At 40.7% G+C, this 24,305-nt stretch overlaps 1 protein-coding gene across 2 annotated transcripts; it reads right to left on the bottom strand.

Moving 5' to 3' along the window:
• On the bottom strand, nt 1–21,528 carry MELK (maternal embryonic leucine zipper kinase). 2 transcript variants are annotated; one of them, XM_059492369.1, is made up of 17 exons: nt 21,382–21,528; nt 21,181–21,282; nt 20,817–20,902; nt 20,272–20,388; nt 19,613–19,756; nt 18,035–18,103; nt 16,852–16,944; nt 15,695–15,793; nt 12,724–12,792; nt 12,101–12,199; nt 11,012–11,098; nt 9,523–9,651; nt 5,582–5,807; nt 3,730–3,823; nt 3,128–3,296; nt 1,450–1,553; nt 1–349 (listed from the first exon to the last, which is right to left on the bottom strand). In XM_059492369.1, exons 2-17 carry the CDS (start codon nt 21,242–21,244, stop codon nt 172–174), a joined length of 1,827 nt encoding a protein of 608 aa, XP_059348352.1. In that variant the 5' UTR covers nt 21,245–21,282; nt 21,382–21,528; the 3' UTR covers nt 1–171. The 2 variants fall into 2 exon arrangements, with proteins under 2 accessions (XP_059348352.1, XP_059348353.1); XM_059492370.1 differs by lacking the exon at nt 19,613–19,756.
• Nucleotides 21,529–24,305: the final 2,777 nt, after the last annotated feature.

Below are 24,305 nucleotides of genomic sequence, written 5' to 3'. Positions count from 1 at the left end.
GAACATTTATTATAAACCTAATAGTAAAGGAAGCATACAAAAGGAGTATGTACAAGGAGGGATGGTTAAAAACCCAAGACGACAGATTTTTCACATATAGCTGTGACTGTAAGAAAGAATTACTTGTCTGTAAAGACCTTTCTAAAACATCATGATAAAAGACTCTGCCACTCACACTTGGCAGCTAGATAAGATGTCTTCTATCAGCCTCTTGTAGACCCAGGCATCACCTTTAAGCCGTTGTCGCCGGATACCTATGGCTTCAGGCTTAGTGAGCTGACATACCTCTAACTCAAACTCCATAGTTACTTTACCAAAATCTGACCGTGTTTGACATTTCAGGGTATAACTGCAAAACAGAAGAAAAAACAGAATAATTGTAGACCCATTTCATTTTTGTTTTGCAATGCTATTTTAAATCAGTAGAAGCACTTTAAATAAAATACCCCATTGCTGTTCAGAATATTGTGAAACAGTCCACAATTTAGTCACCTGAGAGCTTTGTAAATCCTGGAGTTTCAGGGCACCATATTTATTATTATGCCCTAGGACCAATGGAGCATCAATGCCCCACACTGCCACAAGAACCCCTGCTAGCCAACGGCCCCTCTCCTCAGAGCTGGAGCAATGGAAAGTTCCCATGTTTTTCCTAGACAAGAACACTCTGTTGGCTGCAGCTCAGCTGGTGTGAAAATAGGAAAAACTGAATGCAGAGTTTGAACTATTACAATGGTGGCAGGTGCTGCTGTGCAATCCAGCGTCCTTCCATATTATGAGTTTGGAAATGCATCAGAGGATTCATGTATACCCTGATGTTCTACCAATATCAAACACTGAAATACTCAACAACTTGAGGAAATACATATTGAAAAGCGGGCACAATGGTTATTTCATGCATTGGGAACTCAGGAAATAGTCTTCCAGTTTGATCAAAAGTAAGAACCAATCTAAGCAATCAGTAGCTTAGTGTAGCTAGTAAACAGTACAAATTCAAATAATCCACAAAAAGCTGCGTGGCTTCCGCACACATTTTAAAATGTACTGACCTCTAGCCTAAAGGCTAATGTCTTTTAATTGCCCAGACTGAGAGTTAAAAGGTATATACACTATTTTCCAAAATTGTCCCATTTGTTCATTGACTGTACCTAAACCAACTTTTGGTATTTAAAATTTCCCATGAGATGGCTGATGTGATTTTTTTCCTAAGCATTACCCTGCTGCTATTGGTTTATACCTGTTGGTAAAAGAACTTTGCTAGAAGACACTTAACATAGTTTTGCACTGTTTGGACATGTTTTATTGCACATATATTTAGTGCTTTGTACACTTTCTATAAAGATTATTTTACAATAGGGTCAAGAAACTAAGTTTAAATACTTTGTTTTTTAAGGACTGGACTAGCAACCATTTAGACAAATATAAGTTGAACTAATCATATGTTACACTTACCCCTTCTGAACATATTCCACATGCTTCTTTGAAAGAACAATGATTATTTCATTCAACAATTCGTCTGGATTCAGCAGATGAGTGGTGGTAATGTTACAGTGTGCCTAAAAGTAACATTAAGAGTAACATTGGCTTGTTGAAACAAGGAATAAAAATATGAAAATCTCTCTCCTAAAACTGAAGACATTGCAAAAAATTTTCATTAAGGAAATTTCAGATCAGCTAACTATGGTGACAAACGCTTCAACATCCCAAAACTAGCACCCTGCTGTATAGTGCAGAGCTGGGAAATGGCCAAAAGCTGAGACACAGTTCTTCTGATAACAAGGAGCAGGCAATGCACCAGGCAATTTTTCATGTATAAAGAAAAGAGGTTACAACATGTCCTACTGAAGTCACAGAAGTGGTCGAGAGAAAATGAGACTAAAAAAAAGCTTGAAAAATTAACATAGGATGAGGATGCAAAGTCAGTTGAAGAGTGCTTCTTGTGGTCTTTATTTGGATTTGAATGTACACACCCCTCTGACATAACTGCTGTAACACTGTATTGTAGCCCAGCATCTCTCAACACGCCTCAGGAATTTTGCATAGACTATGGACAAGAGAAACTGAGGCAGGAGACTAAAGGCATTTAGAGAAAGAATACAGCTTCCAGTTGCTCAGCTTCCTGGATTATTTGCACAGTCTAGACTCCTGTCTGATTGGCAGGTCAGGTTTGTAGCCCAATATCTTGTCCTGAATGTTCATGATTGACAGATAGTTCTCAGTGTGTAGTAGGTATCCCAGCAGCCAGTCAGTTGAAGGGACACATCATTTGCTTCGACACAACTCCTCATACCTTGATAAACAACCTGCCTTCTTTCAGGGTAATTATGTTTTTCAAACATGTTGCCTAAAGATTCAAGTACAAATTTTTTCTTGTATAGCTTCTGAAGTATTAAGTTGCATTTGAACAATGTATACAGAATCACTAGGGTTGGAAGGGACCTCTGTAGATCATGCAATCCAAGCCCCTTGTCAGATCCCCTGAAGCAGGTTTCACAGGAATGTATCCAGGTGGGCTTAGAATGTCTCCAGAGAGGGAGATTCCATGACCACCCTGGGCAGCTTGTTTCAGTGCACTGCCACCCTCAATGAAAGAAACTCTTCCTCATTTTGAGGTTAAATATGAGGTTTTTTTATGCCCCTCAATTCAGTACAGCCTGTTAACTGACTCTTGTTATTCACCCCTCTGTCACAACTGGCCATCAACCTGTGCACGCTTTGTGCCTTTTCACCAGCAGAAGGAGAAAAGGCTTTTAGTGAGCAATGTCTACACAAATAACATGATTAAAAACTAGCCAGTAGTTCTCCTTTCAAACCATGCTGCTTCCTTCACCTTTGGTTTAGATGGGCTATAAGCAGCAAGGGCCAAACTCCTCCCTGGATCTGCTGCCTCAACCCCAGACGAACTGAACGTGGTAACTGGGGCACTGTCGTGTTATCAGCAATACTGTACCTGCACTTTACTGTAGAAGTCAGGCAAGACAGGTCACAGAAGCTTTCACAAAACCGTTTCTGAAGCTACTGGATGTTTTCAATCATAATTATTGTAAGATAACAATTAATACATAACTAATAAAATTACTTAATATTATAATAATACTTGCTTTATGTAAGACCTTTGCAGCAACCATACCTTAAGTTTCCTTGGACAGTCTCTAGTGCATCGTTTCTTCTTGCTTGGTGTAAGCATCGTGATCACTTTATCTAGGCCTCTTTCAAGACTTCCAAATATTTTTGCTTTTCTCTTCTTTTGGCTGCTATCCACATGTGCAAGGTTGAGATCTAATTCCACTGACTGACACCTGTTACATGAACAAATTAATCTGTTATTTTTCCCTCAGTCTTAAAAACCTATTATTTCAAAGATGTCACTAAAACATTACCACACATGACAACACAAAGAAAATGAAATCAAGTGCAATGTAATATAGGAGTTTCTGTTTGAAAGTCTGTTGAAGTTTAAACCCAGAGATCTATCTAGAAATTGCAGTTCTTTGGAGACCTGGAATAAGAAGGCACCTACATTGTAGAAAATAGATTATATTGAGTTACATAGTATTAAAATTTTTCTCGACCTTCATTATTTTCTGTGATTGTAAATATAGGTTTTAGAAAGGTTTTTACTGAAAGAGTAGGAACAGCAGCTTGCTGTTGTAACAGGGCTTCCCAGGCAGCACATGGATTAAGGTAGTCCTGCTCCAAATCAGGAATGTACACAAACAACAGGACACTTACCTTCTTTCAGGAAGAATCTCATCCGCTGTCAATTCATCTGCATTTGTTGGGGTAGCAGGTTTCTTAATTGGGGTGACTGCAGTGAACTGACTCTCTGAAAGAAAATGTCCAAGCCAAAACAGATATGTCTTTGTGTAAAAGGATTTTCTCTTCTTCACTGACAATTTCTCATTATTAATAATTCTAACAGTTCTAACAGTTCTCTATAATTCTGTAGTTCTAACAGCAGACCTTCTTTTCTATCTCAGGTCTATATTTTGGGAATTATAAAATATGTTCTTAACACTACCTCTACTCTTCAAATTAAAACTATCACTGATTTCCCCAGGGCTCTACAAGTCAAACCTTAGGAGTAACCATTGCAGTTCAGTATTAGAAATTTGAGGACTAGAATTGCTTTCTTGCTCTGCTGCAGGTCCATGAATAAATATGGAGCAATCTGCTGCACTGACTAGTTGTGTTCTTCAGTAATCCTTCTGCCTTATACGAGGGGTGTAAGTTTATATAGTCATAATATACAATAGCATATTATGTAGTATAAAAATAATATAAAAACAGTATAAAATACATTGTTTAATATACAGTGTACATGCCACACAATGATCTAAAAAGTCAGTGTCTGCAGAGCGTGGTTTTAAAGGCGCAGGAGAAAACACTAAGTGAAACAGTCAGCAAATAAGTTGTCACAATTAAACCCAACTTCAATGTTCAAATTTTCAGCTCTCTACAGAATTGCACCCAGCTCCAGACAAACAACCTCAACATTTCCAGTGGATTCTTCCACTTTTCTATTTCCTGAATCAAAGATCTTTCAATGCAGCAAAGAATTAGCTTTCTTTGTTTAATCCTCAGAAATGTCACTAAATAAATGAGCTAGAAGTGTTTTTACATTTCCCATTTTGGGTAGTATCTCTTTGATTTTTAGACATACATTTCAAGTTATGTACAATCTTAAGACAAACTCATAAACTAGTTTTTGTATTGCTATTCTTTATGAATGATCTCATTAAACAGCAGTATATTCAAAATCCCTTATTCCTCAAATCCTGCAAAAACTTACTGTTCCTGAACAATGCTTGTTAGCACTTGAAATGAAAGAGTCTCCTATTGCAAGGAGCCTTTGGCATTTGAAGGACAGAGTTAGCATTTACAGAATCAATACCAAAACTTTAATGATAATCATTGAACTAAATGGTAATGAACATATGGGATATGTACATAACTAGATAGGCTGATGACAGAAAATTCTGGTAACTCAGAAAAGCTGACAGAATTTATACAGATTTCTGTGGTCAATTGCATAGCTGCAAGACCTACATGTTGTTAACAGAAACATTTTCACCGCTATACTGGATGGCCCCTATGAAAATACTGATATGCAACCATAAGAAATCCAAAACCTATATTCCTCTTAGAACCAGCAATTAAAGCAGTATGCTTTAATTTTTAAAAGTATGCTTTTATTTTCATTCAAGGTAATCACAAAGGAAAAACAGTGTTGAGGAAACTGCAATCTCAATTTTCATGGAAAAGTGGAACTAGGAGCAAGACTTAACATCACAATGCTTGGCTCCTTGTTTGGGTATACCAAAAGGGGCTCACAGATAATTGTGAGAAGCAATACAAGTAACATTCTCTGATGGATGGTTAAAACTAATGCAGCACCCTACCAGATGTACTGGTAGGGTGCTGCATTAGTTTTAGAAGAAACTGAGTGGTACATAGGGAAAAAAAAATTTAAGTGCTCCAGAATAGATGTATTGGGTGAAGAAATATTGTGCCTATATTTGAGTTTCAGTAATTCCCAAGCAACATATATGTTCTAAGCTTTCATTAGTTACATTCTACATACCTTTGAAAGCAGCTGCCTTAAGGGGAACCGCTTGTACCTGTGTCTCAATCTGACTCTTTGCAAGAGGAGTCTTAGGAGTAGGAAGCACAAAGGGTATTTCATTTCTTAAAGCTGACACTGTCTCAACATTCTCTTTGTTTTTATGCTTCTTTGATGGCACTTTTCTTGTCACTGGAGTTGACAGTGTGAATTCTGTATCCTCCAGTTGGGCATCAGGCCTCGAATGCTACAAGAGATGTAACAAACAGAAAAAAAACCATTCTTGCTGTATTCTGATCACATTCAGGAACATTACAGACATGAAAATTCTGAAGCAGGGTAAAAATATCATACAATGATTGACTATAGAGCAATAGTTAAAAACTCCTCAGTACTTCTGATTCCCTCTACAACTCGCTCATAAGGTTTGCAAGTAATTTGCTGCTTTTTTACCAGCTCTTCTAAATTCTTTACCTCGCACATTTAAGGCTACTCCTCACCAGCTCATCTAAGCACAGCTAGGAACTTCCCTTTGGCTTAATTGTAAAATTTTAATTGCTTGATTTGATTTTCTTCTCCAATATAGAGAGGCTGCACTTCTTCAGAGACTTGTCCAGCTCTAGCCTAGGTCTGAGACCTTGTTTGTTGCACCTTATTTTTTTCCTGTTGGTTTTAAAATCCTCATTTACTCATTTTCTAGATGATCAAAGCTCAAGTTTTAGTCAAATTACCTATAGCTAGAAGAAGGCACAATGTATGTTAGATATATATTTAAAACACTTCTTTCCTCCATTTGTAACTCCACTAGACTAGATTCTACCAAACATTTACATATCCAGTAATTTTTATGTATAATGAAAACAACTTTTGGATTAAGAACACCATATCAAACACCTGCTGCATTCCATGAGTATTTATATCAAATTTTTCTAATGGAGATTCTTCAAACAGTGAAGCTGTATGTGTAAATTCCATGAATACAAATGCCCATAGCACTTCACTGCACTCTGGCAGATCTTCACAGTTTTTTCAGACTGGAAAGAAATATTCAGTTGAGCTTCGACTGCACACTTAAAAGTAAGATTTCATCAGAAAAGACTGCCATTATAGTCTAAATATAATTCATTTCTAAGTTCCTAATAATGAAAGTTCCCATGATGGTGACCTAGGTTTTGTATGACTTTAATGTTGTTGTAGATTTGTCATTTGTATCAAAAGCAGATGTGAAACTCTTCTCAAAGCACCATTGCCAAATCACCTTTCTTGATGTGTCATGAAGAGAAGCAACTCACAAAAATAGCTGCGTTTGAATTCAAGGCTTGGACCAAAACCTCCTTTTACCAAAAGTCCTAGTAATAATTTGGAAAGAATCCAAGAGAAGAATGAAGTAACATTTAAAAGGGGCAGGATAAAGGTAAACACATACATCCAAAACATATGACTGCTGAATCCACAACACTAATTGGAACTAGCATTTGGAGCCCTTCATCTGATGGCTAGCTCTGCTCTTCCCAAAAATTGTCAGTTATTAAAACAAGGGATTTGTAACTTCAGCCAAGGTTGCAAACCTTCATGGTTCACATCACATACAAGCAGGTATATATCAAAGCATCCTTAGTCTCTAAGACCTTTTTGCTACTTACAGGAAACTCTTCCCAAGGACTTACTTCATACCATTACAGCAAAACTCTACAGAGTCATTTTAAATTGTCAGTCTTTGGCTGAAATGGACACCATTATAAAAAGCTGGAATGGATGACATTTTAGTAACTTATGTTCTGTTGGTAGGTAACTTTCTGTTGTCCCATGATAAAGGATATCACAATGAGCAGATCTCTCATTACTACTGGAATAGAGAGCTGTCTGATAAGCTCTAGAGCTTGTATGATACTTTACACAAAAGCCCTTACCAGAGGGTTGCTAACTACAAGAAGCTGATACTGTAGTTGAAATCACATTCCGTTAAGCATGAATGCATGATTAGGATATCTCAGCTGCTGTGTTCCAGATGTAATCCATGGCACAGTGACTATTTTGCAATATGCTTCTATATCAAACATCTTGAAGTTGAGCAGCATTATGTACGAGCTTGTGCCACCAAATTCAGAAATGGCTAAGTAAAACTTCTGTTTGCCTTGTTGTCTTTGCATTAGAGTGGGTCCAGCTAGAGAGCTTTGCTGTGGTAGATAGGGAAAGGCTCTGCGGAAGATCACGCGATGTCACGGAAAGGCAGGACCCTTTGTTCCTCTAAGATAAGAGATTACCCTAGGAATGTGGCCCCACTAACAGTAGTGCTAGTAACTTTCCATTCCTTACCCAGTACTTTTCCATTCCTCACTAACCATAGATAAGGAGGACAAACCCCCTTTTGACGTAGAGAACCCCTAAGACTATAAAACCCCACGAGAAGAAGTAATAAAGGCCTTTTGACCGTCCATCATATTGGTGTCTGCGTGTGTCATTGGCCCGAGCGACCCTGGAGAGAGTGGGTCGCCGTGCTGTTCCTCAGAACCAGGTCGCCTGCCTTGATCCAGAAGGCAACACTTTGCTAGCTGGGTGTTCCAGCAAATTAAGTTGATATTCACCCAGAAGCTACACACAGGCAAGTTAAATGTGTTCTGAGCACTGCAGGAAGACTAACAGATTGCTGTACTGTGTAGGCATGAATTTCACCATCATCTGGGAAGGCATAATGCATATGTTAATTAGTAGCATTTGCCAATTTGGACATCATTAGAGATGAAGTAGCTTAACAGTTGAGAAAAACTGAACTTAGTGAACCTCTGCCTTAATCATCAAGAGTGTAGAAGGCTAAGCCACCACCATGATCACAGAAATCACATTATGTATAATCAGGAACACTTACGATTCATTATCTATTATGCAGCTCTAGTAGTCCTAGAATTCTCATACCAAAAAAGCTGTATGGGTGAACTGAAATGATTCACACACAACTGAATCAGATACATAAGGTATTTATTCTGAGTGCTTACCTCTAACACAGAAAGCAGCACACTCAGACCATTTCACAAGGGGAAACAGCTTATACAAGTCTCAAGGGGAAACAGCTTATACAAGTCTGCAACTCCACTGAATGTTTGGAATTTGTCAAACAGACTAATATCGCTGATGTCACATATATTTGCATATTATATACAACATTACAAGGGGTTTAGAAACTCGAGCCATGTTCTGAAAGGCCCTATCAGTGCCAAACTATAGGAATAGAAATTTCCCTAAGATAAACAAAACTACTTCAGAATCTCAATCATCAGAAAAACAGCAGCAACACATTTCCTTTACTCAAAGTAAACAGCTTCCTCTCTAGGATTATGTTCTCAAGTGAAACAGATGAGAAAGAGATGACTCTCTCTGATTTAATCACCAGTTCCCATAGTGCTTTTGTCATCTCAGAGAATACTCCCCAGGAGACATATCATGAGGTATCAAAAGATTTTCCCTACCAAATGCAGCCCTCAAGGTAGCAAAAAAGAGACAGAGTGCAGTTACTCATCACAGAACAAGATCTGGAATTATCCAGGCCACAAAAGAGGGGATTTGAGCCCATTAACAAGGAGGGATTCTGTGCAACACCTGATGCATCAAATCCTCATAGATGGCTATTCCAGTGAAGTCAATCCAGAGAAGCAGCCTAGCATGCTAAATCATGTTAATGAGACCGCTGAACTCTTTAATGCCCAAGACTTTGCCTGTGTGCTTCACAGAATATTCTGAGTTAGAAGGGACCCTCAAAGATCATCAAATCCAACTCTTAAGTGAATGGGCGGTACAAAATCAAAATCCCTGTGCTGTTATTACCACCATGCTCTAACCAGTTGAGCTAAACTCAGGCTCATGCTCTCTTCCTGACGTTTAGAGCACCAGAATGTCTCTCCAGCAGAGCTTTGCCAATGCAGAGCAGGATTTTAAGCAAGATGCTGTCCTGCTGAACTCAAATTTACCTCAAGGACTGTCGACATCATGGTGCTGGCATGCTCTGGTAGACATGGAAACCTTAAACGAACACGCTTGCCACGAGCCTTCTTGGATAGAAGCAAGAGGTATGTTGCTGACATGTGGTCGTATTTCCACTGTGGGGTCAGGGAGAAAGAAAGAAAAAGTATTTTAATCTCCTGTTTGGAAACATTGCAAGTACAAGTCAAGCACAGCCTTTGAGTATTTCTATATCTCTACAAGTTTTTCTACCTGACATGCAACCCTAATAAACACATAACTGTAATTTCAGACTTCAAGTGATTTGCATTACGTGCCTGAAATCAAGAAAAAGGCACTATATTGGTTGTTTGCAAGTTAGTTTGTAGTTCATGCAGTAGCATGGAAATGCTGGAGTGAAGATCTACTGAATTGAATGCAAAGCTAGTAATTCAGTTTACTTCAGCAAGAGTATAAATTTTTTGAAAGTAACTCCTGCTCATTCTTTCATAACCGCCAACTTTTTGCATGATTTTCAGCAACTCTGTGTGCGTGAGGAACACAGACACCACTCTTGATGGGTTTGCAGCATAATGTAGTTAGTTTGAATAAGTTATAAGGGATTAGAAGTCTTCCAGAAAAGAACTATGTAAACATCATAAACTTATTCGGAAGGACTTTCCCCTCTGTAAAGAGGTTATTCTGATTATTTGCTATAACTAAAGAACAAAAAGTATCAACTCCACAAGTCTGTTGTAAGTATCACACACATTTAAAAAGTCTGTTTCTGCTACAGTTATGTGGAAAACCCAAGTATTTTCAGAAACCCAAAACTATTGTCACTGCTAAGAAGTACAAAGAAGCAGAAAATTCTGTTTTAATGAAGAATTTTCAGATTCAGGTAAAAGCTGGAGTACACATCCTGTTTTAAGTCTTTTCAACAGCCTGCAATGTTAGTGCTAACATTTGCACAGTTCTTCCAGAAGTATTCAGTTCAACTTTTGTAATTTGTCACCAAAAATGATTAAACATACTCACTGTTTTTAGCAATCTGTGAATAGCAACTCCAAAAGCTCCGTATTTTTTAGACTGCTTGGGTGTTGTTGATATTTCTACTTTTTTTTCTTTTCCTACTCTTTATTGAACAATTTCAAAGCAAAGAGTTAACCCAGCAAATGGCATCTGTTGTTCAACTATAAATTTCTACAAGTCTATTCTGACTTTCAGAGATTCAGAAGGATTTTACCATTTTGGTAGGACATAGCAAAGAGTAAGATTTAGGGAACATGAAGATCACAATTAAAAGAGAAAAAAAAATGAATAAATTGGATCTTCCAGAGTAGCGGCTTGTAGTTATAAGCTACAGCCAGATTCCAGAGTTCTGCAGGGCCTCCTTAAATCTGAAATGTATGTAAAATATCATACTTTAGAATATATGAGTACTGATCTGATAACACAGTATATTTATTTACTCTATTACTGTATTTAATTACTGTAAATCACTGACAAACTTCTTACCTCGTTTATTAATTGCAATATAGACTCCCTGCTCTGCTGATGAAACACAGAAAGCTCTGTTACACAGTCCTCATCAAGATGTCCCAGCTGCAACAACACAATGGATATTGAAATGTGAGGTTTTCAATTTACCCCCTAATCCATATCTGACAGTGACACTGTTGTGAAACCCACTGGCCTGAGTCAACAGTCAATGATGATTTTAGACCTTGTATTTCAAATGTTTAGTATCACAGCTAAACACTGTAGGAAACACACTGAAAAAATCATACAACTTCAACAACTTCACAGCCTTGATCCTCATAGGTGAGAGCTTATAAATTCAAATAAGCCACCCAAAAGCCAGGAAGATTTTTACTAGAATGGAAGGTATGCTTTCATCTGCCTATAAATATCCAAAGCCATGAGCCATGCCCATCTTTACCAGAGCCAGGTTGCACTGATGGTGTGAGCACAAAGTGTCTTTATTTGGGGTAACAGTGGCATCTAGTGGCATTGGCTGTCAACATGCAGGAACTTGGAATGTTCTGCTGACAGCCAGATTATTTTGGTTCTTTTCCTCTTTTCCATACTGCGTTCATCTCTCACATAATTAAAACAAGTGACAGAGAGACAGGATGAATATTCTTTCAATGAAATTTTAAATTTTCCAATTTAAAATTGGAAAATTTAAAATTTCCTTTATTTTCATTGGAATTTTTGAAAATTCCAATTTTCATTGAGGACTACATACAAGATAAACTATAACCACATCTAGCATGACCTTCTGAGTATTTGTGTTTTACACATTAAAGAAAGTACTCATCAAGCAGCCTAGGGAAGGAGCTGGTCATTCATATGTGGAAGGACTTCACTCAGTTATTCTGCATATTCAGCTAAAGAATATAAGGAAAACACATTTGAAATTTCTCCTCAAGAGAAATCAAGACCAAGTAAAAATATTTTGACAGCTAAAAGAATCAGAAAAGAACCACAACCATCTCAAAGCTCAGTTTGTAACAATTTCATATACCATGCACTATGAGGATGGTAGTAAGCCAGCAAATATTACATGAAATGCTTTAGTATCTATCTGACCAAAGTACTTACTGGGTATTTACTTTGCCACTGAACAGCATCAGAAAAACCTTGCATGAGCCAAGGATGACTTAACAAGTGTTGGACTGTAATTCGCTTCTTTGGGTCGACCTGGTGTGCCATAAAAATCAAAGTGATACTTAAATTGTGGAGAAAAAGTGAAGAAACAATTTATCTTCCACTCAGAATGTTAGGGTGATTAGGGACAAAACCAGAAACGAGTACTTTTTCAGAGCTTCACAAAAGGAAGCTAACCCTCAAAGATCTTAGCTGTGAAGAGCAGTTATGGGAACCTCCCAGGGGATATGCAGCATTGGCTTTATTCCTTAGGTGTAGTCCAAACGTGTGTTTGGGCTACAAAACAACTCTCGTTTTTATAGCACACAATGAAAAACCAAATGCATGCTGTTTGAAGACTCTGTTAAATCATGTAAACTTTGCTAATTATTTTTGAAATCAAACATTTTTCCCAAAGATGTTTTTGCCGAAGGCAATCGTAATATTTTCTTTAAAAATTGTAAGAATTAAACTTTTTATTTAAACACAGAATATTTTTAAATATGTCATTGATGTAATGTTTTGAACCAATTACATAGTACTTTATACATCTATTGAACAGAAACAATAACCTTTACCTGCAGCATTTGGTCAAGGAGGAGTGTACTGCTAGGAGAGAGCCACTTTGGAGTACTGTATTTTCCTCTCTGCAAAAAAATAAGAGGATTTAGAACTAACACTGAACCTCAAAAGGAACTACTAAATTACTTGGACAATAGTGACATCTGTACTTTGTAAAAAATAGAACAGCAGGAAGATGTGAACTTTGTTTAAAGAATGACTTGCATAAATGTCATGGCAGTACTAAAACCCAGCAGCATTAGTAAGGAAAATGCTTGAATCACCAGCTGCAGTTTTTGTCCACTCTGCTTGTGTGACACTTCCATTTCCACTCACTTTTGCAGTTAACCTGCTCCTTTCTCCATTGCCTTGGTTCATGCTATCAACTTCATACTGAAGTTCTAGAAGTGCAAACATCCTGGATTATGAATGACTGATATCAGCACTTTGCAATGTGAAGATTCCCTGAAATCACTACTTTTCAGACACTAAAATTACACCATCCTCGGTATTAGGATATTCTTTTTTGAATAGGTTACATCTAATGCTAAACTTTCAATCTCATATAGCAGACAGGAGAAAGGTTACAGATCTAGCAAGTGAGATTTTTTTCAAGATAATAAGTTACAGTTGTTTTTCTTTAATTTTTGATTAGAAGAAAATTGAAAAAACAACTCCCAGAAGTGAGGCATAACAGTAGCTAGAAACCAAACCAAATTCACCACGAAGAATCACTTATTTCTGAATGAAAACCGAGATAAAAAGAAAATCAATACAAAGTCATTATCAAGTAACATAACTATCATTTTGAAATGGCATTTTTCTTTCTATGGACAAATGCCTTAATAACAAAACAGTTGGTACCATATGCAGCCACATTTCTAAGTACAGTATGTATTGACAGATTAACAACTTTCAGTTACATCTTTACAGACACTACTATTAAGTTATTTAGTAATAGTTTTGTAGGCTGCCTTATAACATAGCTTTACTATGAAACTAAGTAACACAGTTAATCTGCATTTTGGCTTTAGTATAACAGTACAGAACACCAACATAACAAAGAGCAATTCTCATATGTTGTACTGTGGGCAATACTGGATAGTAAATAGGTTATGACATCTGCCAAGCACATAAGGTCATACCAGAAGTAATTCCTTTTTTACAGTAGTTATGCCACAGCTTATTTTTTCAGTCAAAAAGTCAAGCCACTGATTTAAAAATGAAGAGTACATTCCAGGAAATAAACGCTGCATGTAAGGCATATGATTTTATTTAAATTCAAGCAGCAGATTTGACTTGGAGCAACAGGTTTGAGATGAGATTACAATAAATTTCAGGATTTAAAATGTGTGAAACTAATTCCGTAATAGTGGGTGTCCTCATTTGAAACAATTTTCAATTCACAACCACATAAAATGAAAACAATTTCAGAGTGGAAATAGCAAGTATGCATCTTAACATGATTAGTTTTTGACTGCTCCCAGACCAACCTTTGAAACCTCATTTGCTGTTTCAGCTCACTTCAGCTCATTCCACTGCCAGACACTGTGTTGCTCCAAACAACTCAGTTCATAGTTCCTGTCCAGTCTTGACTATGGTAACTACACAGAATAATTTTTGATACTCTTAATTAAGATCTCCATTTCACATCTGAGTTCTCAGCTCAGTGAATGCCTTAAGCAGTTGGATCATTTACCAGGCTCTGCATTGTGGTGTAATGAGCACCAAAAAGGGTTTTGTCATCCTATGACAGCATGCTTATACGGGGACATGTTCTCAATGTGCTCTGACCTTTAGGGTAGACAACACAGTTCACATCACAAGCAGAGAGGGAAAAGCAGCTCAACAACCCTGTTACTTAATGGCAATTTCACTGAGAAACTAAAGTGCTTGCTAGCATTATTTGGACAAGACTCCTAATCACATGGTTTAGTTCAGGTAGTCTTGCAAAGAGCAGGGAGTTGGACTTAATGATCCTTTTTGCTCTCTTCCAACTCAAGATATTCTATTACTATATGAGTTGGGAAGTCATGTAAAATACTGGCATCCCATCTGAACACTAGCACCTTTACACAATCCCTTTGTATTAGATAGTGTTTGCTTTTTTTTCCTTTTTTTTTTTATTTTTTAACATTCTCTTCGATAACTCAAACTAAGCTTCCTTGTCAAGGTACTTCCTTCTGTCAAGGTACTCAAGTGTACTCCAATTCCAGATTAAAAATCCACTCTCTGTTGAAATAATCAGGTGCTTCATAGAGCTCAGACTGTTATGCATCCTGAAAACATTTCCTGTGCAAACCAGCATCAGTTGCCCCCTGCCAAAGTAGTCCTTGAATACTCTCAAGAAGGGTTTTTTGTCTTTTTAAAGACATATCAGACTCTTGGTGAGAGGAGAATGAAGTAGAGGAATACAAAGCCATTACTCCACACTGCTCTTCATCATCCAACTGAGACCAAGCTTCATTAACACAGATTTTTATGCCAGCTCAGAAGTGGCTGGCAGAGATGCATATGTGATGAGGAACAACAGCTGTTTAGCCACATCAAGAGGAGTTTAGAGGGAAAGAATCAATGTCTTAATCGTACCACTTACTATTTATTGAACTCCTTTTGGAAGAGGAAAGTATAATAGCAGATGCAGAATCCCGCTTTTCCTACACATGAGAGTGGCTGACATTCAAGAAGAGTATTTTTCAGTAATTTTTAGGGAGAAGACGGATAAACACTTAGATATAAAAGTCCAGCTCACTAGCAAGAAAATGCATTTCCTGAAACTCACTTTTCTACTGTATCATTGGACCAAGCTAGAGTAATGTACAGGCTGAGGGAAAACAGAAACAAATCCACAAAATACTGATCAAAAGAGAAGCAAAATATAACAAAATTCAGCAGATAAGCTTTATTTGCTCAAATCAGAAAGTAAAAATTTCCCATAATGCTTAGTGATTCCTGTTCCTCATGTATTCTAGTGTCATCCACACATACCATGATCTTCCTGTAGACAGCCATGACATTATCATCATCAAAGGGGAGAAAGCCACACAGCAGAGCATACAGCAGTACTCCCATACTCCAAATATCTGCCTGAAAAATAAAAGTGAGAGTTCACAAACCTCATCTGCTTAAAATGGCTTAGAGACTGATCACATTGTCTCCTTTTGGCAAAACCCACACGAAACCTGTGGAAAGTAGGTTCCTTAACTCTGGACAGAACTCGTGGAAGCACACAATTTTCAATTCACTGAACTAGAGCACTAGTAAAACCACTACCCTTTTTCTTAGGTCACCAAATTGCTGCATTACCTTCAACATACAAGGAATCTGACAAAAAGGAAATCAAACTCATCTGAAGGGATTTTGTACTCAAAAGTGCTTGTGATTATGACAGCTGTCAGTACAGTAACAATTGGCTTTAAAGTCACACTGTTTCTTTTCTGTATAGACATGACAAAGTCTACATGCCTCATACTTCAACTCTCACTTCAGTCATAAAGATCAAGGAGGTTTGAGAAGCACCAACTTTGTGAAAAACTAAAAGAAAGCAAGACTTAGAGGTCAGGGACAGTAATGCAAAGGAGGTAAAGGAAAAAAGACTGACTCCATCCAACAGCACAGACAGTAAGAAAGTTTGAGGAGATGATTGAAATTGCAGCATTTTGAATGGATTGACAAGGGCACGTAGCAGACCCTAATGTTCTAGACATGGAATCAAAGCTGAATAAATGCTACAGTTTTTGTTGTCTTTAATTTTACTACACTGCACAGTAAAAAGAGCAAGTTTTCATAGAAGATTTCAAAGGCAAAGTACACAAGATACTGAGACCGCACAGAATTTGCAACAAGACTTGGAAAATTAACAGAACAAATTGCTGTTTGGAATAATGTGGTAGAAGACAGTTATTTTTTGTAGAGCAACACCTGGGAACAGTGAAGGATTAGTCAGAGATGAAGAAGCCAGGTGCATAACCTTTGGTCAGGAGCTATTCCAGGCTGTGAGTGCTCTCAGTCACACAGCTTTTGAGGGCCACTGAGGCAACATGCCAGTGAAGAAAGACACCAGGGGAGTTGATCTGAATCTCACCAGCTTTAAATACATGGTGCGCATGGAAAAAACCACCCTAACCTACAATTTTATCACCTACCTCTGAGCCAATGTATGCTTTGCCCTGAATCAGCTCTGGTGCTGCATAGGCTGGGCTTCCACAGCAGGTGTTCAGATGGTAATCAAGGCCACCCTAGAATAAGACAAAACTGATGACAAAGAAGCATTGCTATAGCGCAAATGGTGTCTTCTAGCAACAACATATTAAAGGCCTCAGAAGCTTCATTTTCTAATGCTCTCTATATATAGTCACCTAACATTTTGCTTTGGTATAATTAATATATGGCTTAACCAGGCAAAAACTGTCCAAGACCAGAAGATTCCTATAAATGTTCAGACCCCAAGCTGCTCCTTCATATGTTCTCCCAGCAGCCTTTCTGCAGCTCCTCCTGTGACAGGGATACCTCCCTTTGTGACCAGAAAGAAAACAGATGAATTTGGGAATTAGCAATCCAGGACCTACTGGGCAGGAGGCTGGTTGGATATTTATATCAATATTTAAGGCAATAACTTCATGAAGAGCCACTAAAATGCTTCCTTATTAAAAACATATTATTTCTTAGCCTGGGCTTTGTTTTAAGCAGATCAGAGTGAGATGACATCTTGTGTCACCAAGATTGTGGTCCAATACTCCTGATTTCCTGCAAGGTGCTTTAACTTAACTCAGCTAAAGCAATCTGTGGACTTTGGATATGTAAGATCTTATTTCCATTAAATTCCTTCTTCCCAGCGCCCATCTCATATGTGAAGATGACAAACAGAACAACAACACAGAAACGAACTTTAAACTTGATAAACAACTCAGTACCACCACGTAGATCCAGAGGCTTTGTAAAGGTAAGGAGAATCTATTTGATTTGATCCACAATCTCCACACACAGACAAATCCTATGAAAATGACATCTGCTATTGAAACTTATTGGGGGCAAATGGACACCAACATAAGCTTTACAGTGCAGGCCTTTGTGGGAGTAGATACTCTACACACAAAGCAATATGTGCCTTATATTGGGATGAAAGACGAAGTGCAGGAGGAGAAAAACTGATATTCTCTGCACAAAAACTGTTTCACACTGGTAAGCCCCTACCAAGCAATTAGCAGTGGGACAACTACACCAAATTCAGGGCAAGGCTCTGCACTGCACCCTGAAGGCATGCCGGCAATTTTTACGTGCAAGCTGTAGCTAATTAAGCTCTGCTATGATAGCAACTGACACCCTTACCTTTGGTTTTGCACAAAGTCCAAAGTCTATCAGCTTCAGGTTATGTTCCTCGTCAATCAGCAAATTTTCCTAGTAAAAGAGAAAGTGGTAATGAATTCTTATATAATGCCAGGTATCCAAGAAACCACATTTTGGTTCACCTTATTTCTTCTTGCCATTACCAGCCCTAATTTACCTGAAGCTCTCCTCTGGAGATTTTGGTCTGTTACTAATGAATATATCCTATATTACAGACATGGAATACAAGCTCCTACCTGCTCAGAGAGGCCTAGGGGGCTGCTACACAGAAAGCAAAAACTGCGAGGCAGCAGCCTGCCCTGGCAGAAAATGAAGCCAGTGATATCACAGATAGTGTGAAAAGAAGCAGAGCTGGCAAAATGGGGAAAGCCTCTTGCCCTCTGTTCACCACACTGAGAACAGCACATTCAGTTTCTGCCCACCATCTAGCACAGGAAAGACAGCAAACCGAGGTCAACTCTGTGGATGGAAACCAGCCTGTCCAAGGTCCTGGAGCACTTTTTCCATGAGGACACTGAGGGAGTGATGGTTTTTCAGCCTGTAGGTGACAAAGCTTCAGTGGAGACCACTTGGCAGCCTTTTCATTCCTACAAAGGGGGCATAAAGACAGCACCAGCCCCTCCAGAGAAGCAGAAGGTGGGATGATGGCAGTCAACAAGCTTCAGGAGACATTCAGACTGGTACTAAAATAACTTTTTTCTCATAAAAAAGGAAGTGAAGAGCCTAACAGGTTTCCCAGCAAATTATGGTGCCTCATCCTAGGTAAAGGTCCAAGATGTGCCTGGATGAAGAAGTTTGGTCTGACACTATTTTAAACAGGAGATAAAAGCAGAAGCCACTAGAAGTCAATTCCCAACCAAGTTATCTCACAATCCTATGAATCCATCAGGTCTGCAGCTACAATCCAAATCTTTCCAAGAGGGACACACAAGGCTTTGCTTGGAGAGAAGCTCTTTGGAGATGAGGATTTCCTGAGCTGTCAAGTAAAACGCTTGTACCCAAAGAATTTGCTTTTCTCAGTTATCAGTGTCTCTGAACATGCAAACTTCTAACCCCTTCTAGGAGAAATAGTCTCAAGGCTTCCATTCCCTAAGCCCATGCTCAAATCTTGTGGTCACAGCAAAGCCACAGGATCAGTCTTGTGGCACATCCGTCCTCTGTCCTTACTTGTTTACAGTATGGGAGAAACATTTTCCTTTGAATGTCAGAACAGAACAGTTTGCACAATAGAGAGGAACCATAACAACTCTCCCTGGGTACATGCTGGAATAAAGGGGATAGCAAAAATGCCTAACCAACAGTCAAAATCAAATTTGTGTCTGCTCTACTCTCAACTGGAGTGCACTATTCTGTTCCTCTTCCAGAGGAAGATCCTTCCTCAGATACAGCTACATCCAGCTCAGTTGAGGAACAAAGCAATAAGTAGAAATAATGCTTTTCAGCAAATGTTAACTAAACAGCTCTAAGCACAGGAGAACAGAGAAGACAACACCAGCTCCACTCAGAGAAATAAAAGTGGGTGTTATTATTTGTGCAAATTTGACTACTGTTCAGACTTACTGGTTTGAGATCTCTGTGGGCATATCCCTGACTATGCACATAAGCAATTGCTGAAACAATCTGACGAAAAAATATGCGAGCTTCCTCCTCAGAAAGGTGGTCCTTAGAAATTATGTAATCAAACAGCTCTCCTCCAGGACAGTACTGCATGAAAGCAAAGGAAAAAAAATACATTTGGGATATAGTCATGAAATGTAAACATGAACAAGGGCACTGGACAGCAGGAAGGCACTCTTCTCTTTCTCTCCTTCTGCTTAATCCCAGCAGCACCCAGGCCAGTGTGCAACAGATCCAACAAGACCAAGAACCCAACTCTTGCCTGATGATTCCTACAGCCATACCACACAACCAGCACAGGTGACAGAAACTGCCTAAGACATGACAATTCGGTGGCACTTCTCAGGTCCCACATATCCTGCTGGCGCTGTTTTTTGGAGTGTGAGGTGGGAATTAAAGTCAGGTTTTTTACTGCAAACAGTGAAGAGTGGCTTTTACAATGAGACCGAACACATTAGCAGCTTAATTTTTAAACTACAACACCTTGGACACACTCATCATTGAGATGATTATCTAAGAATTGTTTCATTTGGACTCTACTACCATCTACTGCTACAACTAAACCCAGAGATTGTTGCCATAGCAGAAACACCATTCCTTACCTCTAAAACCATGAATATTTTCTTGGGTGTCTCAATCACATGATACAACCGGCAAATGTGCTGGTGGCTCAAGTCCTTCATGGCATCGATTTCTAATTTAACACGAGGCAAGTCATCCTAAAAGATCACAACAGCAAGGTATGAAATTGCTAAGTAGTTTGATAGCCTGTACCTCAAAGTAAGCCTGCATATCAGAACTGCTCAAACTTAAACTAGCACCAGGTCTGTCACTGCTCACCTGCCCTCCTCACACACTGGTCAGTAAAACCCAAGGGGGCAGTTATACAATGCTACTAGTCTCATCAGCACTCCATTTGACTTACAGTGGTTTATTTAGTTACTTAATATTTAAAGCTGTAACCGCCTCAGTTTTACAGCCTGGGAATATTGCCCTCTCCATATGAGGGCACAGGATTTGTGGTGCTAGTAGAATCCTTTCAAGTTTACAGCATCTACCACTATCCCACAGTGACAGGTTGCACGCGTGCTCCTGAGAGGTCCACAGGAACAGCACATTACCACCTCTGAAGTATCTTTTGCATTACCTGTAAAGCAAGCTTGTCCATGATTTTTATTGCAACTTTTTCACCAGTGAGACGATGTCGCGCAAGTTTTACTTTTGCAAACCCACCTGGAATTTGAAACAGAAATGTATAAAGCTCTGCATGGTGACCAGCTTTCTCACCCTGATCTCAGTCGCCCTGAAGCAAATATGATACATAGCATCATTGCTAGAGGAAGAAGCAATTGCTGCCACTACTTTCCAGTTACACTTCCACAATTGTGACCCGCAAAATACACCGAGAAACATGACCCACAGACTCTGAAGTAGCAGTTACTCTCTCAGACAAACATCGAGGTGAGTGGACACATGACACACACTTGCTAGCATTCACAGACTGAGCCCACCTGTGCCGACTGTTCCGTGTAATTCATAGTACTTGAGAATTTCCTCATAGTCATCTCCGGCCATTCTGCGACCCGCAGGACGCGGGCAGCTCTCCTCAGCACCTGCAAGGGGAGACCGCAGATTGCGCTCATGCTTTCGGGCACAGGAACCGACTCACCAGCAGCCCCGGGGAGGGCTGAGCGGCTGCTGTTCCCACAGACCTGTCACGGCTCCCCGGCGACCCGAGTCGCAGCGGCCAGAAGACCCTCGCGTCCCACCCCGTTTCTTGGGGCGCTGCCGGCAGGAGCCGTCCCGAGAGTTCCTCCGTGCCGAGGCAGCGAGCCCACAGTGGAGCAGCCTGGAGAGTCCGTTACCGTTCAAATGTCCCGCTTCCGGCCGCCGGGATCGAAAAGCCAATCTCCGCGCGCCGCCAAACCGGAACGGGCGTGGAAGGCACGGTATACCGGGTAGGAGGGAGACTGGCAGTGGGGGCTGCCGGCGTGGGAAGGTGTGAGTTGCCGGCCGGCCGGCTGCTAACGGGCGCAGCCTCAGCCGAGAGCAATCCCTACGGAGACAGAAAACAACATCTGCTTCTCGCAAGAAAGCGCGTACCCAGGAGCAGCGGTCGGGACTGGAGCGGGGTCCGCGCGGCAGGGGCTGGCGCCAGGCACAAGATGGCGGCCGAGGCCGTTGCTCCGAGGAGGGGGCATCTCCCGCCGCTCCCCGCGGACTTTTCCATCAAAGCCCCGGCCGGCCGTGGCTGCCGTTCCCAGCACCGCTCCTGGGTATCTTGGGGCTGGCCTGTCCGAGGCACGGTGTCTCTCCGGGCCGGAGCAGCGCGGGGCAGGTGGGAGTCTCCGTTGTGAGGTATATGTTTACATGACTGTTAATAGACAATATGTTCATTAATGCAGTATTGCAGCTTTGCTCTGTGCACGCGAAGAAACACAAGAAGTATGGCAAATGTGAGGGGATATGGGCAGCAAACATGGGGGAAAATATGGTTGCAAAATCATCAACTTTTGCCAAAATGTCCACAGCAGAACTGGACTGTGTGGCTCCCTCAGGATGCTGCACAGGCTCAGGGCCTGCCATACCTCCAGAGATTAGCGTGGCCTTGGCAGCTAGGTGCTAGTCCTCTGTCCCATCCTTGTGCTACCATGCAGAGCTACCGAACAGTCTGTGCAGAGCCTGGAATGCTCTCTTGAAGCGGGATGGCTGTTGCCAGCAAAGAGCCCACTGCTTGCTGAGGGCATAGGCTTCCATCTGCCAAGGCAAGGCTTGGACTGGGATGTTTGGCTGTGCAGGGAAAATGCCTGTGCCTCTCAGAGGGCAGGATTAGAGAGTCCCTTTTCTGTAGAAGTACATGATCTTGTACTCTTGGGATAGCTTTTTGTCACTTGGGACAGGCCCTAGACACTGCAGATTTCTTCTAGGGACAGATCTTAGTTGATGTAGTCTTTCCACTCTTCCTTCTCCTTGGCAAAGGCTCTATCCTTGGACTTTGGCACTAACAGGACTGAAACCCTACCAGTCCCTGCCCACTGCGTGCTGTGGGCATGGGCTTCTAACAAGTGAGGTGAAGGACTGGGTGAGCAGCAGGGGCTGTGCAGTGCAGCTGCCTGGCTCTCTGCCCCTGCATCTCTCACCTGCCTACTGAAGGCCAGAGAAGCTGTTTTTGCTGCCTCTTCTTCCTCAGAAGCAAGAGATGCCTGGTGCTCCCCTTCCTCAGGAGCTCTGGCCAAAGCTGGCTCAGAGGCTGTGGCACCCACTGGGGCAAGAAGTGCTCAGGTCACTAGCTGCCTCTCCTGCTACCTCTGTGACCATACTGCTGAGACAGCTAGGCCTCCTCTGGGTAGCAGTGTGAGGGTCCTCATTGTTCACTGGGCCCAAGGAGTTGTCCCAGGTGCTGTAGCTGACATCATCTTCTGGTTTAGACAGACCTTGGTCTTTTTTGTCTTGCGACATGAGACAGAAATGAGACAGTTTTTTTTTTCATTGTCATCTCCCCTTTGAGAGAGCTCTTGGTTGTTGCTGCCTTCCCCTTGGGACAGGTCTTGGTCTTTCTCCCGTTCCGGTTGGGACATTGTATTTCCCATGGGAGACCTCTTTGTCATTATCATTTTCCTACTAGGACATGCCTTTGTCAAAATGATCTTCATCTTGGGACATGTCTTCGTTGTCTTCTTGGTGGGTAAATTTTTTGTCATTGTCCTCTTCCCTTTTGGAGAGTTCTTTGTCTCTCCTGTATTTGCCTTGGGACATCTCTGTCATTCCCATCTTCCTCTTGGGACATGTCTTTGTCATTGTTGTATTCCCATTATGACAGCTCTTTATCACTGTATTTTTCTCACTGTGCCAACTCTTCATCTCCTGCGTTCACCTTGAGACAGATCTTTCTCATTGTTGTCTTGCCTTTCAGCCAGTTCTTGGTCTCTTGTCTTCATTTTGGGACAGCTCTTTGTCCTTAATGTCTTCCCTTGGCAGAGCTTTTGCTATCCATCATCTTCCCATTCTTTCTCTTCCTCAGATAAGGTGGCATGATTGGAAAATTTGGTTCCAGAAGCTCTAGCACCCTCTGATGACTCATGATTTTTTCAAAATCCTGGAAAATTTGTCTGGCTTTCTTGAGCAGGGGCAGTCTATGCTTTGCATAGGCTGGGCTTCTCATCTTCACTTCCTGTGAAGGCTCTGTCTTGGACACAGAGCTCAGATCCTTTGCAGTCTTGTGGTGCACCAGCAGAGACCTGCTGCTGAGGTTGCATTAAATGATGCTGCTCTGTCCAGTGCCGTGTCCATGCATCTCTGCCCAGGGAAGCTGGTGTAGCCATGCTGTGTGCCCAGTCTCAGCATTCTGCTGTGTCTCTGGCTCCACATGTAGTTCATGTGAGGGATGTCATGCATAGGGGTCTGGTTCTTGTCCTTTGTACCTGCAACACAGGCTTCGTGGTGGTGTGGTGCAGCCCTCAAGCTCTGAACATCTGTGGCTGTACCCTGCTCACTGTGGATGTCCTGAGCAGTGGGAACAAGTGGTAGGTGGCTGTTACTGCTGTGGTGATGGCCATTCTCTTGCCCCTGGCAGAAGCAGTCAGCTTCTGGCTACTGCTGTCAGAGGAGGCAGCTTGCAGGTACATTGGCCCTTTGT

Source organism: Ammospiza nelsoni, chromosome Z (genome assembly GCF_027579445.1).
Source record: "Ammospiza nelsoni isolate bAmmNel1 chromosome Z, bAmmNel1.pri, whole genome shotgun sequence".
Taxonomy (NCBI): Eukaryota; Metazoa; Chordata; class Aves; order Passeriformes; family Passerellidae; genus Ammospiza; species Ammospiza nelsoni.
The sequence above is the reverse complement of the archived record's forward strand: the minus strand, read 5'-3'. Positions and strand labels throughout refer to the sequence as shown.